The 20,366-nt window shown below is 38.0% G+C and overlaps 1 protein-coding gene across 15 annotated transcripts in view; it reads left to right on the top strand.

The window, feature by feature from the left end:
- Positions 1 to 20,366, top strand: part of ptprfa (protein tyrosine phosphatase receptor type Fa) — a 167,804-nt gene that overhangs the window by 124,459 nt on the left and 22,979 nt on the right. For all 15 annotated transcript variants that reach the window (XM_056750937.1, XM_056750946.1, XM_056750949.1 and 12 more), the window contains 6 exons: positions 13,015 to 13,132; positions 13,441 to 14,022; positions 14,854 to 14,951; positions 15,710 to 15,966; positions 16,760 to 16,841; positions 20,032 to 20,247. In XM_056750937.1, the coding sequence (XP_056606915.1) occupies positions 13,015 to 13,132; positions 13,441 to 14,022; positions 14,854 to 14,951; positions 15,710 to 15,966; positions 16,760 to 16,841; positions 20,032 to 20,247 (1,353 nt within the window). The remainder of the gene's footprint in view (positions 1 to 13,014; positions 13,133 to 13,440; positions 14,023 to 14,853; positions 14,952 to 15,709; positions 15,967 to 16,759; positions 16,842 to 20,031; positions 20,248 to 20,366) is intronic.

Genomic DNA, 20,366 nt, shown 5'->3' with positions numbered 1-20,366 from the left:
TTAACATTCTTTAAAATATCATCTTTTGTGTTCTGAAGAAGAAAGAAAGTCATACAAGAGGTTAAATAAATGATGAAAGAATTAACATTTTGGGGTATTCTCTTTGGTTAATTTATTATAATTATTTGTTTACCAGTTTAGCAGAGGAGCTTATTTATCAAGAACATTTTAGACTGTGTAGGATTTATGCAGCTTTTTAGTTTCTTTACATTTCTTGTATGGTACTTGTTACTGCGTTTTTAAGGCAGTTCACCAAATAATGAAAACTTGATGTTAATTTATTACAATAGAACTGTAAAGACCAAGATAAATGTAATCCCCACAGCTACTGATGATAAATGAAAGTCTGACGGAATGAAGCGAAACGATCTGTCTGGGCAAGAAACTGAACATTATTTACAACATTTTAGATAAAAATCTTTTTTTCTTCTTTTCTGCTCTGCTGAAAATTGTACATGGCCTAAGGGCGAGTAAATTAACAGCAAATGTTCATTTTGACATGAACTATTCCTTTGAAGCAGCGACACAGATTTCGTTTTAAACTGGCACATGGCACAATGTTATTTTCTGAAAGTATATTTGTTGTATAATAATCATAATAATCTTGACCCGCACAAATAAATAATTTATTATAAACACTGTTTGTATTACATTTTATTCTATTATATTCCCCAATATTCCATGAAAAATATGAGTTTTGGTGTCTTTAAAAGTGAGCATGAAATCATAATAGACTCATTCTCAATCATTCTCTAGAACTGTATGTGATGATTTATTTATTTATTTACTGTAAGGTAAAACCTCAAAACAGAGAATTTAACATCTTTGTTGAGATTCTCCATTGACATGAGGCTGTTAGACCCCTATGTGCTTTTAATTGGATGATTTATTATCTCTTATAGTCTTCTGTCCAGAGACTGTTTGGTTTTGGGTTGATTTTAAGGATGTTTGTGCGGTTCTGTTTTTTTTCCCGAAGCTTTCAGATAGCATTTGATTTCAATTCCGTCTGAAGATATTTTTCCATCGTTGTTGGAAGATAAAGGGTGCTGCGCAGACGCTATTTGTTGTTTGTTTTCATACCTGAAGGACTCGTTGATCCCTCAGTGTAAAAGAGAGAAAGAGTGAAAGAGCGAGAGGAGGGCTGTGAAGCATGAGACACGTCTTATCAGATAAGACATGCTGTCAAAGTCTGATCTATGTCTCCTTCAGCGCAGGAGAGGGTGTGCATGATGACCCGGTCACTGTGAGGGAGGGAGAAATGGAGAGATGGAGAGCGAGATAAAGAGGAAGAAAACGCAAGCACCCTTTATGTTGAAGGAGAGAAGCTGTCTTTGGCTAATGGGGGTATCAAGCTATCAGTCATATTACCATGTTGCCTAAGTCTGGTTGCCCACTGAAGCTACGTCAGTAGTTGGATGGGAGACCTCCTGGGAAAAACATGGTTGCTGTGTTAGTGTGGCCAGCAGGGGGAGCTCACCCTGTGGTCTGCGTGGGTCCTAATGCTCCAGTATAGTGATGGGGACACTATACTGTAAAGGAGCATCGTCCTTCGGATGAGTGTTAAACCGAGGTCCTGCCTCTCTGTGGTCATCAGAAAATCCCAGGATGTCCTTTGAATAAGAGCAGGGGTGTTACCCCGGCTTCCTGGCCAAATAAGCCCCTTCGCCTCTACACATCATGGCCTCCCAATCATCCCTATATGTACAAATTGGCTTCGCAACTTGGCAAAATCAATCGTTTTTTAAAATGCGGTCGATTTAATATCGATTCTCAAAAGCTGTGAATCGATGAAAATTCAACTGGTGGTTGCCAGGGTCGCGGTGTTCGGCACAATTGGGCTATTTTGAAAATGCAGTTGCCGAAAAAGTATGGAGCCGCAGGTTGCAGATTTTTGGGCGACTTTCATAATGTACTGCAGCCGCCAAAATGTTTATTTATATTCTAAGGACACATTTTAATTGATGATTTTCTTAATGTATATTCTTACTCCGAATGAATACCTGGCAACTCAAGGACCGAAGAACCCGTTCTCAAAAGTGTTGGGAACGTGTGTCTGACAGGCAGGCTACAGTACAGTGAGGGACGCTGGAGCTCAGCCAAAGATGGTGAATGCGGGTGACACCTTCACATAAAAGGCAGTGGTTCATATGATTGCTGCCTCTCTTTACAGCTAATTTTGTGAAATTTCGTTTGTTATATTGTATCTTAGATGTAAAAAACCTGTTCTGTTTCAATATACCCAGGTCTGTCTAAAGTTTGATTTACAGGTTTGTGGCATTTCAATTTTTAATTGACCATTGTAATGTGATATTTAATGATCTTTTTTAGAAATATCTATAGTTTGAATTAAATTTATAATCATTGACTCGAAGCGAGAATCGAATTGAATCGAGAGCTTGTGAATCGGATTCGAATAGGAACCTTGAAATCGATACCCAGCCTTATTTGCAACTCTATCTCCTCTCCACCAATAAGCTGGTGTGTGGTGGGCGTTCTGGCGCAATATGGATGCTCATTGGTGGTGGTTGAGGTGAACCCCCCCTTCGATGTAAAGCGCTTCGAGTACCCACAAAAGCGCTATAGAAATGTGATGAATTTGTATTATTACCATGCAGGGCTGAATATGTTGCCCAGTAATATTTATAATGTTTTTGTTTGTGTATTTCTGTTTCTATTAGAAAATTCACAAATGAGGTGTCTGTTATATCTGTAAAAAGAGATGTTCCTCATAAACAGACACACTCTCACAAGTGAGTCATCTAAAGTTTTAAAAGCGATCGCAACAACATCCAGGGAAGTTCTGAAAACCGGGAAATATCAAGTAATAATAAAAATGCGAATTTCAGGCCTGGGAATTTTATTTATTTGAATACTTTTCAGAATATGACGTAACACTTTGCACTCTAAATCTCTTTATGTATCTGTTGACATCTCAGAGTTATGAAAGAGCATCTTCGGTCTACGAATGCACAAGCATTTAGATTTCTGTGTGATTTCAATTTCTTCAGATGAATACACGCTCGCATGAACATTAGATTTAAGGGATGTTCTGCTTTTGATCACGCAGTTAAAAAGCGTCAAGTGATCAAAGTTAATTAAGCAGCAGATCTCCCTTAGCACTACCCTTATTCCTTGCATCTATAACACGCCCTGCAGAACCAAACCCCAGCCATCAAACCAGAGCCAAAACACTGCAGCCTCCAGCACATTTCCCCCATGCTTTCACAACCCAGTCCAATATTCACAGGAGGAAATACCTGGCGTCCAACAAATGTGATGACATACATGTAAGTGAGTGAGAGAGAGAGAGGCTGGTTGATGGTGGGTTGGCCTAATGGAAGCTTTTATCAGCCCAAAGTGATGGGGGACCCGCCAACAGAACATGACCCTCGACGTGCGCTGAGTGATATAACAATTTAACAGCACAAAGAGTTGCCGTGGCGTCATATTTCATAATTTTCCTCACATTTGCCCAAACCTGTAAAGCGAAAAGTGGTCGTGTAGCACCACGTCCGCAAGACAGGAATGTAAAATAGGACATTACTCACTTCTCTCTACTCTTATTGTGAAGCGGTATCAGTGTCAAGGCTAAATCACTGCCCATTTTCATCCCATCCAGAGAGAGAGAGCGAGAGAAAGAGCAACCACCAGCGGCAGTGCCAATGATGTTGAGAAACAAAAGAAAGTTTTGTTTATCTCAGCACTGTGTCTCCACTCACATCTGTTAAATGACACGCTGATGGTTCCTCAGAGCACCAACCGAACATTTTGGTGATGCTCAGTGGTCCAAACTTTCCCGCTAAATAAGGATTAAAGAACCAGAACACATCTGCTCTGTATGACTGGATGCTTGTCTTCTCGCTGAGGCTAAAATCTAGTGCAAACACAGTTAGGACAGAAAGATCTTTACAATGATCTGCAGGTAGTAAGAACCCTTGCTATGAAACGGGAATCCATGTTGGAAAAAAACGACATGAACCCTGGCCGAGTGAATAAAGGACAGAAATACTATGTCATACGTTCAACATTTAATATAAGTTGACCATGTTAAGCTTGAGAAGCTAGCACGTTTAACAGTGTAAAGGAGTCAAAATGCATGACGTAGCATGTTACCTCTGCTTTAAGTTAAAAACACATTTTATAAAAACATTTATTAAAGGCCGTTTGATAGAAACCAGTCCATAGATTTCAGTTTCATTTGGCTGTTTATTATATACAGTTTATAACATCAAAGCGGCGAGAGCTTTTTCGAATCCACTTGCTGATGTTTCTGGCGTAATGCAGTTTTGTGAGTGCCCATGTTTTTATGGATCTGCTATAAAGTAAAATCATTATTACAAGACCTCAGATTGTTACAATTAGCGCTTCTGAAGATGAAGCCACTGAAAATTGAACAAAGCCTGTCAAATTTAATCAATGTAATCTATAAAGCAAGCAACAAGTAAGAAAGTGTCCTGGTGCACGTTGTATATTCTTATCTGGTAATATGGCATCTTTGATTTCCAATGTTTCTATACCTCTGAATTGTGATCGGTCGATTCTTGTCTGTGTGTATTATGTGTGATTGTGTGCATCATCTTTATGTTTGAACGGAATAACACATCTCTTTGTTAAACCGCAAACTAAATAACAAAATCTAAAACATGGTAATGTGATTCAGACAATCTCTTCCCATCAGAGTGGGCGGGTTTTGACCAGAATAACCTGCAAAGTGGAAATTTAAAAAATATTTTTGAGTCTATATGTACATACAGTAAAGTGTGTCTTTGGTTGAGGAAACAACCCTTTCTTTCACTGTACAATCACAGATTTTCAGCTGTTTCTTCAACCTTCTCACATCTCTCTCGCTCTCTCTGTTTGTTTATGTGTGCTGTTTTATGATTAAAGCATTTTCGAAGGGTTTGGAGGTGCAGTGTCTTTTATTTGCTGTTAGTCAGCAAGGTTATGGAGCGGAATATAAATCCCTCCATCAGTGGGACGATGGCAGAAGTTGATGTGCATCTGGGGGAAAGCACAGCGCTCACTGAATATGCATCTGCCATATTAAGAAGAGAAATCGCCCTGCCACCACCAAACGCGTGCAGGACGTGAGGACTGTGAGTGGCAGACGGCGGCTCCTTTAGATGTGTGTTTGAGGGAAATAAGGGAAAAATGTAATCCCTGAGCTGGTTGCTGAATAAGCAGATATCCTGTAACCTCTGAAGGTGAAACTTAATCTCCAGTTATTGACAGAGGGTCTAAATCATCAACTACAGTGTGTGTGTGTGTGTGTGTGTGCAGTCCTGGTAAACCCTACAGTGTGGGGACCAAATGTCTACACAAAGATAGAAATACTAGTCATTTTTGACCTTGTAAGGACATATTTTGTTCCCCTTGAGGACAACATCTTATAAATCATGTTCAAATTATATTTATTTGAAAATGTAAAAATGCAGAAAAAGGTTTGTGTGAGGGTTACGGGATAGAACATACACACTGTTAAACAACGAATATTTGTATTGAATGTTCGTTTTTTTTTATTAAGTTGTTCGTCAAATAACATAAAAACGATTTTATTGTACGCTTTTCTCAGTGCAGTTTGTTCAGTATAAAAATCATGATGTTTACATTTATTCATCCGGCAGACGGTTTTATCCAATATGACTTAAAAGTAGGAGAGCATATTACATTTTGTATTTTTGTTTAGTATGCAAATAGATTTAGTGTAAAAAAAGATGAATCACGTTTCAGTTTGCTAAAACTCTTGTGATGACATCATTGATGTTACACTGAATCAGTATGTCTTTTTCAATGTCTCTTAAGTCTGCGTTCAGACTGCCAGTGACTGTGTCGCTGTGTGTTGCTAGTGTTTTGCTATGAGGTCATTAGAAGGTGTTCCTAGCTTTGGTTGCTCTAGTAACACTTTTTACAAACCCTGCAGTAACTGACGAGAGACGGATGATGTGAACTCCGCTGCTTTACTCCTATTGGTAGTCGCTTCCGAAAGTCGCTCATCATTTGCATAAAGTCGAGAATTTCTCAACTTCAATGCGTTGCTGTCGCAAACGGTCACTGTCGACGGAAGTCGGCATCTGTTCAATGAAATGCATAATGTAGCTTTTGCGCTGGGTGTTATGCTGGCAGTCAGAACGGGCCGTTATACAGCCTCAGAAATAAATAAAAAAATCTCCTGAATTTTAACTAAATATATTGTTTCTGTTTGCATGTATTTGCAGAAAATGAAAATTGGAGAAACAGGTCAAAATAAGAGAAAAGATGCTCTGTATTTTTCTGATTTTTACAGTGAAGTTCATATTCACTTTTAACCAATGACAACAGTAATATTTGTACATGTATTTAGGAAAAGTTTTTATTTCAAAACCTTGATTTTATCACAGTTTTCGTTTGTCTTGACCTGCTGTCAGTCTTTAACTTGCTGTTGGATGAGTTTGTCACTCCTGAAGTTTAATTTTGTTGAAATTCAACAGACACTGGACTGTAATGGCCCAAATACATCTAGAAATGCTGATTCAATGAAAATTTAGAATGTTCTTTGTGTTTACAGATTGTGTTATGATACACTCAGAGATAGATGCTGTTCGCTGTGTTTGCTGGAGTAATGAACAGGTTGTGAGGAACACAGGGGCGAGTCTTTCTTTCAGGTGTCATGGTTTATTCAGTCCGAAAAACAACATGTCGGTGAAGGTGTCCGCTCTTGACTTTTTGTAAAACACAGTTTTTCAGTACGTGTGATGTTGTGACTCAGAGAGGTGAAATTCTTCACCAACCAATCCCAGAATCAGGGTCGTGTCTCGGCCTCACACACACACCCACAGACCATTTAATGCATATTGCACACAAATGTGGAAAGAGCTTTCTCAAATTCGCAAGCTCTGATTTGTTTTAGTGCCTTTATGCAGCATGTAGGAGTCAGAGTGCATGCATTTATATCAGTCCATTGGGAAACAAAATCATGTTTATCAAGTTCCCAGCTGCTTCAATGAGCACTTCTTTGAACTAATCACTAGATTTGATCAAGCTGCTGAGGTTCATGGCCTGAAATCGTTGAAAGATATTATTATTCTTCAGCTTTCTATATCGTATTGATTTATTTCTGTTTTTTCCATGGTATATTGATCATCAATCTACATGCCTCCGCTGACACAAGCCATGCTATGAAACCCGTTGTTCTGCATAAATCATTACAACATACAGTGTTTATGGTTTGTGGTCTGATATTGACTTCTTTTCCTGCCGTGTGTGTGTGTCGGTGGAACAAGAGGGATTCTGTGTGAGTAACTGTAGTGTGTTTTGGGATGTGGGCATATGGCAGAAAGACGCCTCCATCTGACTTTGAAATGTTGTGCATGTGTTTTGATAGCAGCCTGGAGACAAACGCTACTTTAATTCTCTCTCTTTTACTCTGTTGAGGGACTTTTCGTAAAATTTCTTTAAGCGAGAGAAACAAAAACATACAGTAAAACACAAACAAATTCCATGTAAAGTTTAATGATATAAGGACGTGTATTAAATGGTTTTTTATTTGTTGTCTTTTTCTGTAATTGTACATTTTTTTGACCGTATTTCAAAAACACATCACAAAAAACTGTAAAAACATTAAAATTCCGTTTTTTTACATTTTACATGGAAAATCTGTAAAAAAACAACAAATTCTGTAAATTCTGTAAAATTACATTTTTTTACAGTGTAGCTTATTCATGAACCCCCACTAAAATAGTTTTACTATTTTTATATATATTTATATATTTAAAATTTCGCCCGTCTCGTAATTGTATCCTCCTGAACTGAATTCACTTCTGTTTTGTGATGGAGTGTCTGACTGAAACATTTTGGTCTGAATGGAACAATTTTCAACAAGAAAAAAGTCCCATAGGATAATCTTATTGCTCAGAGGTTGCTCTTTCATAGCTCTGAAGATTGTTATCTCTAAATTCAAGTATCAATTTATGTTTCAGATGTTTCTTCTAAAATTTGAAAAATTTAAATAGAAACAAATGAGACAATTTTTGGTTTTATCTTGAATAATATTGACTTTTGATTGCGAAATCTGAGCTCACTATGTGACATTGTTGAGATCTCCTCTGAATCTTTCTCTCAGTAGAAATATCTGAGACACAGGAGTGCCTAAAATATTTCCATCTGTTCTCCATTTAATCGCATTGACATCTAGGACATTAGAAAGATTATTAAAGAGATCCCTCTGTAATTTTTCTTTTTTATGGGGTGGGACTTGGTACTATCCATTGTGAATTTATTAAAAAGTGAAAGTGGCCTCTGGCTGACGGGATTAAAAGAGAACAGTTGAAAGACTTAACATGTTATTACATTTTGATCTATGATTACAAAACTAAACAAAAACAATTATGTCTTTGTAATAACTTAAACTATAAAGAATAATGCAGGATCAGACCAGAAGTGTGTATTAAGTCAGGGTCAGATTTTGCCTTCCTGTTAAAGTGATAGATCACCCAAAATTGAATCTTCTGTCATCATTTAATCACCCTCTTGTCATTTGAAGCCTTGATGACTTTCTTTCTTGCGCAGAACACAAAACAAGAAATTTTGAAGAAAGTTGGTAACCGAACATTACCGGCCCCCATTCACTTCTATTGTATGGACACAAAACCAATGCAAGTGAATGGGGTTCCGTTAACGACATTCTTCAAAATATCTTCTTTTGTGTTCTACAGGAGAAAGTCATACAGGTTTGGAATGACAAGAGGGTGAGTAAATGATGACAGCATTTGTATTTTTCACTTACCACTTTGACTTGTGAACAAATGTGTGTACTGTGTTTGTTTATGCATAGGCTGGGAATTCAAGATAAATCGGGGTCAAAATGTGCCCGTGGTTATATGACAGCAGCTCTGAGGTGTCATCATTTTTCACATCGAATCAGAAGCCGCTCAACTCGGTTTCACCTGCGTGCTAAATGAGAACAATTCCAGCATTGCCCCAGACAGTCCAAACTGCTGAAGAGTGAATGTGATTGACAAAAGTCTTTCCTCAGACAACCAGTGACAGCTCGGCGTCCGTAGCGCTGGAGACAAGCGATTCCTCTTCTCGCTCTGCCAAGAGGCCTGCATCCCTCTTCATGTGCCCTAGATATTTACCAAGAGTCATATTCAACTGTCATCTACAGCTATGGCCTGTTTAATCTTTCCATCAGTATGTGGGTCTGTCTGGGCCCCCTTCCGTCTCTCTTTCCTTTTCTTTCATATTAATGAGACGTGACAGTGATATCACTCAAAACAGATAAAAAGACTCCTCTCTCTCAATGTTCTGGTAAACTCTGTGTTGCCACAGGCAGTCCATCCATCACGGCTTAATATGAACGCTGAAGTCTTCCCACATTTCAGGACTCAGTGACTCCCCCGAACACTTACCAGACATAAGCCGGACTGCTAAAAACGAGAAATGAGGCAAAGGCAAATATGCTTAAAGTGCAGAGTCGATCCCCTGCCATGCCAAGGCTTTTAAACAGCATTTAAAAGCTTTTTGTGAGTCCCATTTGCGTAAAAGTGTGGAGTTGAGAGGTGACGATTAAAGATGCACTTGTTTTATGTTTGGGTGGCCGTGGTCATTTGTGTGCTAGGAAAGTCCCTAGTCCCTAGAAAAGTCAAATGCGACTGAATCTCACTTTAGAAATGTTATTTTCATATATAATTGATTTCTATGTTCAATTCATTTCTACAGACTAACACAGACTTGAACTCTACCCCAATAAGAGCATTCTTAAAATAAAAATGTCTGTTACACCGGATCCTAACCAAACGCGGCACGATGAGATTCCTGCATGTGTTTGTCCATACCGAACGCGATAAAAGGGGCGGCACGCGACAATTAATCCCAAAACACAGCCAATCTGAACAGTTTTTCTGAAGAGTGCACATACAGAAATTGCGTCCTGTTTCTCATGACTTCAGTGATCACTCAGCGAACGCTATGCTATGATTTCAGAAACTAAACGTATGTAATCAAATGTATATACAGTAGCCTTTTTATCACCCATGTGATTAATAATGATGAGGTGCAGAACTTACACCGAATGAGATCGTTGTGTGGGCGGAGCTGTCAGCTGGTTAGGACAAAACCTCTGATTAACATGGAAAAGAGACCTTTTATCGTGTGTTGCGGCACGTTGTTAGGCTTTTAGATCTGTTAAACTGTGTATGCTGTTTTATAAACGTGTTTACTTGTTTTCTGTCTTTGTTTACTGATGAAGCTTTCAGATTTTTGGCAACTCATTTCAGACCTCCTGCAGTGAAAAAACACTTAGTTTCTCTCTAACTACACACATGGAATCTTTAAGGTTACTATATTTAGACCCTCACATGCACTAGTTTCCTCTCTCAAAGAATCTACAGATGCTAGAGAAAAACTGAATCTAGAATTATGGCTAAATTATTATTATCTAAAAATGATCCAGGGGGCGTATTACAGAGAGTTTCTTATCTTAGGTCTAAACTTAAGATATAATACATTAAATTATGATTTTTCACAAAATTCGAATTACAGAAGCAAAACTTAACTTCATTTGGATTCCTATCTTACATACATTTGACAAATCGTATCTTATCTCTAGTTAGGAAATCCTAAATTGTATCATTAAGCTCGGCAATCCACTTTCAGGTCTTTGGACAAACAACACCGGCATGCTTTTAATTTTAGTGCCGTGGAAATAGAATCTGTAATAAGATTGGTAGAAAAGGCAAAGCCGATACTATTTGGTAAGTTCGCTCACAAAGATGAAGACATGGAGTGGGCCGATAATGTGTCTGCAGTGTCCGGCATTAACGTACAGCTGAGACTAAAGAAAAGTTTACCACCCTTGCAAGCAAAACCAAAAGAAAGCAGCTTACAGGCAAGGGAGATTTAATTGCAAGCATTTTTTCTGTTAGTTTATAAACAATTTTGAAGTAAGGACAGCTGTTGGGTTGTCCTAAAGTAAAGACTGTTTGTAGAATTATTTGTCCACTTTCTATAGTTAAAATGAGATAATGCACTTCTGTTCTGTAATAGCGTTTGTCCTAAATAAGGTCCTAACTGAAATTACCATGGTTACCGAACAGATAGGGTAAGATTTTCAAGTGACAATCTTTCTGTAATACGTCCCCAGATCTCAAGAATTAAGAACATCATGCTTTAATGCTCTACAGATTTATTCCTTCAATGAGTGAACATAGAGACTAGAGATGTGACGATACGAAAATTTTACATCATGAGCAAAATGATCACGATTATCAGAATTATCACGGTTTTGTTATGAGTTGCTGGAAATGTCCAAAAAGTGTGATTGATTGTTTCGTCCCGCCCCTTTTTCGCGTTCGAAATTGCTTATCGCAGGAATCTCATCGCATCACGTTTGGTTAGGGTGCGGTGTAGGGAAATATAAATGAAACTTGTTTCAGTAATACTACATTTCCCACAATATGTAAATTTTTGGAGTAAAAGCCCTGTGATCACAATTAAACGGGAGCAGAAGAGGATGAATATGTATGTCACATATCAATAACGTATTATTTTGCTTGTTTATATTGCATTCCTGACTCGCATTTCATAATGCATCTCTAATACTGTTGCTTTCTTTGGCTGACGCTGGACAGTACTTACCGTTAGTAACCAAAAAATTGGTACGGTTTCATGATAACTAAAATATGAAATGATATTTCTACCCGTTGGATGCTTTTATCATGGTTTATCATAAAACCGGTAATCGTTACATCACTTCATGCTTTCAAAATACTACGTCTAATAGATATTATACAGCAATTGACCTTGATGACAATGAGATCTTAAAAATCTTCCTCAGATTGTCAACTTTTCATATTTTTGGTCAGTTTTTTAACGATTCCTTTGTGTAACCTACGTGATCCACTAACAAGGACATTCACTATAAGAATCAAGCTTTTAGAATACTATAAAAATATCCCAGAGCAGCACAAATAATGTATGAAGGACTGAATAAGACCATTATCTTTGAGTTATAAAGACGGGGAAAAAAAGAGCAGTTTCATTCTGAAAACACTTTACAACTCACAACCTCCATTAGAATTATGAAACTTACAGTTCTGGGGGCGTATTACAGAAAAATCGTATCTATCTGATTTGGTAACCATGGTAATTTCAGATAGGAGCTCATTTAGGACAAAAGCTATTACAGAACAGCACTTCCTAAGTGCATAATCTTATTTTAACTACATGAAGGAAAGGGATATTACAGGACTGTCTTAACTTGACAAATAAACGGTCTTAACTTTAGGACGACCCCATAGCTGTCCTAACTTCAAAATTATTTAAAAACAAACTGCGCTGTCTAACAATGGCATTACATTGATTAATAATTGAAAATGAAGAAAGGAGAAGTTTCTATTTCTGCGGCACTAAAATTAAAAGCTCGCCGGTGTTGTTTGTCCATTTTGTTTACCTCATCAGCAACTCGCTGATTGGTTGCTTGGTCACAGACCTGAATGTGGATTGCCGAGCTTGATGGTACAATTTAAGATTTCCTAACTAGAGATAAGATATGATTTGTAAGATAGGATAGGAATCCCAAATCAAGTTAAGATTTGCTTCTGTAATACAGATGAAAAATACTAATTTAATTTATTATGATTTAAGGTAAGACCTGCAATATGAAACTTTCTGTAATTCGCCCCCTGTAAATTGTTCAGCTTTTAAATTCAATTTAAGATTATTTTAGGAGTGCTTTCTCATTATACAGAAAACACAAACAGAAACAAATAAAGATTGGCTACAGAAAACATATTAATAACGAAAAACGGTTCAGATATATACAAAAGTAGAATCAATCATTAAAATATTATTATATTGAAGATTACACCATACACAACATTATATCATAATTGTAGTATATTCACAAGGTAAAGTTTTTGAGAAAAAAGTTATTGCAGAAATAAAGAGTACCAACACCACAAAATGTCCTCCATCGATAGCGAGACAGATACTAACCACCCCCCTCTCTCTCTCTCTCTCTCTCTCTCTCTCTCTCAGGAGGCTTTCATCACTGGTCTGTTGCCTGAAACAACATATTCTGTTACCGTGGCAGCCTACACCACTAAAGGAGATGGAGCAAGAAGCAAAGCCAAAGTGGTGACCACTACAGGGGCAGGTGTGTGTTTGTGTTTAACTTGTGACATTGCGACATCACAGTTTATTTGACATTTAAGGTCATCAGGGGTAAAAAGTTTCAACTGCAGTCAAATGGCCTTGGCTATCACTATAGCTGTAATATCAGGCCTACACATATTAAACTAGTTGTGTAACACGTTGAAGTTTGAGCATTTGTGTGGGCTTGTTCAGATCCCTAAGTATGAGTAGTACATGTGGGGTGTTAATATTTAAAAGTGTGGTTATTTTTTGCTAAAAACGTTTAGATATGCCATAACTTATGATGGCAACTTTCTCCCTCTCTGACAGTGCCTGGCAAGCCCACCATGATCATCAGCACCACCATCGGGAACACAGCTCTTATCCAGTGGCAGCCCCCTAAAGAGATGGTGGGTGAATTGATGGGCTACAGATTGCGGTACAAGCGTGAGGAAGATGAGACCTACACCGCCCGTGACTTCAAACGCACAGACGATCACTTCACCGTCACAGGCCTGCACAAGGGTGCCACATACATCTTTAAGCTCTGCGCCAAGAACCGAGCGGGAAATGGAGAGGAGTACACCAAAGAGATCAGCACCCCAGATGATGTACCCAGCAGCTACCCCCAGAATCTCAGAGTGGTGGGCCTGACGACCACTACCACCAAACTGGCGTGGGACCCTCCGCCTCTACCCGAGAGGAATGGGAAGATCGTGCGCTACGTGGTGGTGTACCGTGACATCAACAGCCTTCAAAACCAGACCAACGGTACCGCGGAGACGCAGATGACCATCCACGGTCTGCAGCCGGACACAACCTATGACATCAGAGTGAGAGCGTTCACAGGAAAGGGAGGTGGTCCGTTGAGCCCCAGCATTCAGAGCAGAACCATGTCTACCTCCATGCCTGGTGAGTTTAGTATAAATACTTATAGACCTTTTATGGGGTTCGGGTCTGTTTTTTAATGTTTACTTAAAGAAAATGATTGGTAACAATGACAATACTTAGGTGACCATACGTGCCATGTCCTAGCAGGATTTCAGGTGCAATTTCAAGTTAAGAATGAAACTACAATGCTTATACAACAAAATACAAGTAGCATATTTTTTTCAAATGTGATTTTTAAAAAATATTAACCATATACATTGTCTATATTGTTTATAACAGGGATACATAACCTTTTTTTACAATAATTTTTATGGCTGATTTGATTTAAAAACTAAATAATAATCTTGTGCGACCTGCGAACGTTTTCTGAGTAACTGGGGAAGCCTTCATTATTTGATCTTCGCTTTATAAATTACCGCCACCATGATCAATAGAAAATGTAAGCAAACATCTCATTTAAATGAAATTCAGATTACAGGCTGCTCGACTGACAACAAATAGCGCTGAGCTCAATCTATAATGAGTTTAATTTACATAGTAAAGAGGCGCGTTTACACCGTAAAGAATGACAATAATCTAATCTAAACTCTCACTGCAGGAGGATGTTGAATAAGTCAAGTTTTTATATAGAAATACCAAAAGAGTTTCGTGGATTTAGCTTTGCATATTTTCTGCTGAGATGTGCAGCCCTCTTCTCCATCCCTGCAAAATAGACAACAGGGAGAAAACAGATAGTTTATTGAATTCTTTAGATGTTCTAAGGTTCCTTATTAATCTGTGTTGTCTCTGTCCTGCATTGTTTTTACTGCTCTTGTGTCACATGTGACTAAAAGCCTTCTCTTATTACGGCAGAGTTCACCAAAAACTTTGGTGTTAAAGCTGTGATGAAGACCTCAGTTCTGCTCACGTGGGAGGTGCCCGAAACCTACAAGTCTCAAGTGCCCTTCAAGGTGAAAACAGATTCATTAACTTAAATAAATAAAAACAAGTGAAGCTAAATTAAACATGTTCACATGAATCCAAAACACAAATAAATTAAAATGAGAATTCATTTTTGTCACAAGTATTGCACCATAAAGGATTTGTAAATATTTGGTTAACAAATAATAATAGACAAAAACATAAAAAATCTTTGTTACACAGTATTCATAATTATAAACAAATTAGTATATAAAAAGTCTCCTTGCCCTTGCAAGCTTGGCAAGCTTTTAATAATAATTTATTTGAGCTGGTAAGATTTAGCTGAACATCACAGTATGACATCATTTCACTTCAACCTTCGTAAAGGTAAATGTGTAAAATGAGCTTCAGTTTTACTTTAAATCAGAGGTGGTGATACAGAGGCAAAAATTACTAAGTAAAATTGAGCATTTAATTACTTTAAATGGTCCCGTATTGCTCACTTATTTAAAGAGGAAGCTGAAAATTCTGAACCTTAGTGTTGAAAGAATGGACTGCAGAACTTTTATTTGATAAAAAACTGTTTTTCACACTATCGGCGAATCAATTTTCAATATTAATAGACATTATTTGAATTAATAACATTCAGAAAGTTAAGAAATATTAATTTTATCTTCAGAATTGGTATGGTGCAGAAATCACTCTGTATATCGGCTATCGGTATAGGGGAAGAAATGTAGTATTGGTGCATCTTTAGTTTGTTTCTCTTTGTGTTCTCTTTAATATTAACCTGTTTCCCTGTTGGCAGATCCTTTATAACCAGCAGAGCGTTGAGGTGCAGGGCGATCTGAAGAGGAAGTTGATCACGAGACTACAGCCGGACACCGATTACTCTTTTGTGTTGATGAGTCGAGGAAACAGCGCCGGTGGGCTTCAGCAGCAGGTCTCCATTCGTACCGCCCCAGACCTCTTCATCACCAAACCCGTCCTTTACAAACAAGACCCAGAAGAAGGAGGCAAACTCACCATCACACTGCCCAAAGTGCACAACAGCGCCCTCGTCAGGTCAGTTCCACCAACGTGTCAAATCAGTCATTTGGCTATTATATTCTGGGGTCATGTACTTGCAGGAGCAACACTGGTCATTTAACAGGTTTTCAGTGCACACTGTGTGTAAAGTATGCAGGCTACTGGATGGTTTGCTATTCGAAAAACAACTCTTATTTTCTGCTCTCAAGGCAATATTTGCTTGAGTCTTAGTCAGTGCACGTAGGCAGGAATGCTGTTCTTCAGTGGGCAAATATTGGATCTTTGTACCGAGGTCGACGGTTAATGTTGAGGCACTTCCCATCTCAAAGGAACTGTCTCAGATGAGTTCACCTGCTTGCTGCACGCTAGATTTGTCCTGATACAGTATAGAAGAAGGTTTCACACTGGCTGAAGAGCTCAGACGTCCTTCAGCTTAATGCTCAATTAGAAATCACAGAAATTGAACAATTTGAGGCTGTTATATGTGACAGTACTGACAATAGACAGCATGCTCGCTCCGTGCATCAGAGCGTAGAAATTACTCAGATTTTAATTGAGTTTCAAGTGTTTGTTACAGTCAGTGAGCGCGCTGAAGGCTGCTGGGGCGTTCAGAAAAAGCAATCTGAGGTGTGCTGTCCAAACAGACCCTCACATCACTCTCATAAACAACAAGAGCCGTGATGAAGCCATAAAGATTTGCACTTTCATTTAGGACGCGCAAAATCTGCTCTTTAAAAGATGGCAGAGATAAATAGGGACATGTTTATCATCATTATAGTTGAGTAAAAGAGATGTGAATAAATATTCTCTTGTGTGTGTGTCCTCACAGGTGGTTTTATGTAGTGGTGGTACCAGTAACTACATCCACGCTACGCCGCTGGGAAAACCCAGAAGACATGGATCTGGATGAGGTGAGTGTGTATCAGCGTGCTTTGTTGATAAAGCAGCACCACCACACCAAGTATAATTTTTATAAAAATTGTGAATTTGAATATGATAAAAGGGCTCAAGATTATTCTGTTGACTTGTTAGTGTTAAGTAGTAGGTTTTTCTTTTTGGCTTTACTTAAATTGACCTTGAACTAGTGTGAATCTCACCAAGATTTTTTATTATATTGTTTTTTATTGTGCATTCCAAGTAATATCAATCAAACTGCAGTTGGGTTGTTTTGCTTAAGTTATAATAACTTAATAAACAATAGTATAAAACAATTAAAATATGATAACATTATCATATTGACGACCCCTGTCATTTCCCTCGCCATAGTAGAAAACAAATTGCGATCTCTAAAAAAGATTGACGTTTGCACATGCACTAGCAGACCTCCGTTAACTGATAAAGTAAAGTTGACGCCATTGCTACTGTTAATTCAGTAGGGTGTACGTGTGTTCACAACTCTCTGGATGGGTTAAATGCGGAGGTCACATTTCGGGTACGGGTCACCATATCTGACAAAAAGGTCACATTCACTATTTTCTTTTGTTGTTGTTAAAAGCCAAAGCTTATAAATGCACGTGCACTGAGAGGGGGACCGACCAATCACTACAGCCTGAGAAGCAGAAGCTCCTTGATATGGTGTGGGTGGGACATCTTAAGACACACATTCTAAGCCGAGAACCAATCACGACAGACCTGATCAGCTTTACAAATCAAGAGTGTTTCGTAAGGGTGAATTTTATGAAGACAGTAAAAAAATCAAGTCGTTTTGTGAGAAAAGAGACAGCGGTGAACTATAGACTTGAAGTATGTGAAATATGAAAAGTTTTTTTAAACTAGAAACATGAACATCCACTGTTAAAACACCCAAAACACATAATCAAAGCTTTAAAACAGCAAAACAATGGCACCTTTCAGTTATTATTATACAATAATATACATTATTATTAATACATTATATACATTATACATTAATACAGGCCGATACATTATAGCAGATAAATCATTTCCTCTGGTTAAAGTTCTTCAGCCGCACGATGCTCACATTTAATATACAGTACAGTGCTGTCTTTCTGTCATGATCATTCATACTGCTATTGGCAAAACATTGTTAATGTAGGTTTAGTATGTAGATACAGTATTTATGAATGTGTAAATTATTGGAACAAAAGCATATTGTTTGATCAGACTGCTGTCTGAATGCTTTCTGTCTTGAGACCTGTTAGACATGTAGCTATTAGGAACACTTTTCTGGGTTGCTCTGGAAGAACATCTATAAATTGATAAAAAATATACAAGAAAAGTTTGTAAAGTAGACTTTGTAAATGGTTTTCAGGGACAAAAGATAACTAATGTTTACCTTGTTTTCTGCAGTGAATCTCTTCAAATAAAATAATTTATATTTATTTCTAGATACGGTATATCGGCCAATATATCGGTTATCTGCTTCCAATGTTAAAGAATCAACCTCTCATCGTTATAGGTCAAAATGTACATATCGGTGCATCCCTAGATTTTTTATTTAAGTTATCAGTTTTTGCAAATAAACTATTTAATTCACTAATATTACAAATATAATAAATAGTATAGACATACATACTGAGTTGAAATTTTAGAAAAGGTAGAAAACAAACTGTTGATAATATTTTGTTTTGTATTATTAATATTTATTATATGAAACAGCATGAGAGAGATTTATCCACATTGTTGGTTTTAGATTTCATTTTTGCTGTCAACCCATAGCACACATTTACGATTTATTAGTCAAGTCCCCGATAAAAGGTTCATAAATGTAACTCTAGCTGTCACATTGATTCTTCACTTCATGTTATGAGGCCTGTGATGGATGTTTTTCGATGATTTCACAGTGTTTGTGGTTGCTCTTTTCTTCTCATGTGTTTCTCTGCGTCTCTGCAGCTTCTGCTGAGATTTCCGAGATTATTTCTGGGCTTTTAAAAAGCTTCAGTTGGCATTTTTTTGCTTTCCTTTATTAATACTAAAGCTCTAGCCCTCAACATCATTTTGCTTTCTCATGAGTTTACTTGCTCTCAATAAGCCATCGTCTGCAAAACAGGAAAAACTTTAGGAACACAAGAGTTTTCAGATGTTAAGAATCAGTCTGCATTGCTGTTCTGCGTTTGGAAACATCCCCGTTTTCCAGCAAAGATCCCTTCTGCTCTTTATTTACGAGCTTTTGCTGGTGAAATGAGAGGAGTATTATGGGACTCTGTGCTGGTGTTTATCAGCGCACTGATATTACTGTACGATCTTTGTGATCCTCATTCTCTCTTCTGCCACACCTGATTGGTTCAGCTTCAATCTTAAAGAGTACATAACTAGGGATCTTTAAGGTCCTTCTTATGGAGTGTCAACAACAAGTTTATATACAAAGAAGGTGTAAAAACCCTATTATTTCGTAATAATAGGTCATTATTCTTAACATACTTCTTGACTGACTCTCAAATGGTCCATTGCGCGATTCATCTGTCTAATCCCGTCCTTTTCGCTGGTCTAGTCTGCTGTGATTGGTCTACCGCGAATGAGGCTCACGAGCTTCAGTGTTTGGGGGAGAAGAGTGAAGTTTTCATGGGCAGTCCTAGCAAAACGTAGGCGGGGACTATATGCAGTGACGAAGATCCGTGGCGGTTCCCGAATCGGACTAGGGACGACTCGTTTGTGTGATTCAGAGTCAACTCCCTTTTTCTTCTCAAGCCAATAACATTATTATTCATTCACTTTCGGATTTACAACTTGGCGTACTGCTTACTTTCACACACGGCAAGAATACACACTGCATGATATGTCATTTTTATGATCTCATGTTATGCACTTTGGGGGGTTAAATTGTTTAAATTTGTTTGCTATTGAAAAGAGGGTAAAACTCAACAGAAAGAGAAGTGAGAAAGGTGAGAGAATTGGTGGAGATGTGTGTGTCATTTTTAATTAATGATGTGTCTGTCTGAAGCACCTGAGGGTGTCACCTGCCCTATGAACTCTGGGTCACAGCACAGCTGCTTCACTTACTGAATGCACCCATCAGCACAGACCTAGAGTGATGTCATCTATGTGTTAAAATGATGCTTTCTAATCACCTTTTAGAGCCATTTCAAGCAAGTACATTCATATTAAATATATGTTCATTTATGTGTGTTGTCTGTGTTTCAGCTTTTGGAGGGCGGTGGAGACTCAGACGTTAGGAAGAGAAGGAGACGGCAAACTCAGGACTTCTTGCAGCCGTACATCGCTGCCAAGTTGGATTTACTTCCAGAGACCTTTGTGTTAGGAGATGAGAAGAGTTACAACAGTTACTATAACAAACCTCTACCCGGCCAGCAACAGTACCGCACATTTATCATGGCAGAACTGAAAGATCGGGACTCGGTAAGTCATTATAAACTGAACTCGCTGCTTAAAGCAGCTGATGAAGATATAAGTAGAGAGGAGATCTTAAAGACAGCTGAGACCCTCAAAACTCTTCTGTACTTTCCTTCTCTTCATCT

This window comes from Triplophysa dalaica, chromosome 6 (assembly GCF_015846415.1).
Source record: "Triplophysa dalaica isolate WHDGS20190420 chromosome 6, ASM1584641v1, whole genome shotgun sequence".
In the NCBI taxonomy this organism is placed as follows: Eukaryota; Metazoa; Chordata; class Actinopteri; order Cypriniformes; family Nemacheilidae; genus Triplophysa; species Triplophysa dalaica.
Note: the sequence above shows the minus strand (reverse complement) of the source record. Positions and strands in the feature narration are given on the sequence as shown.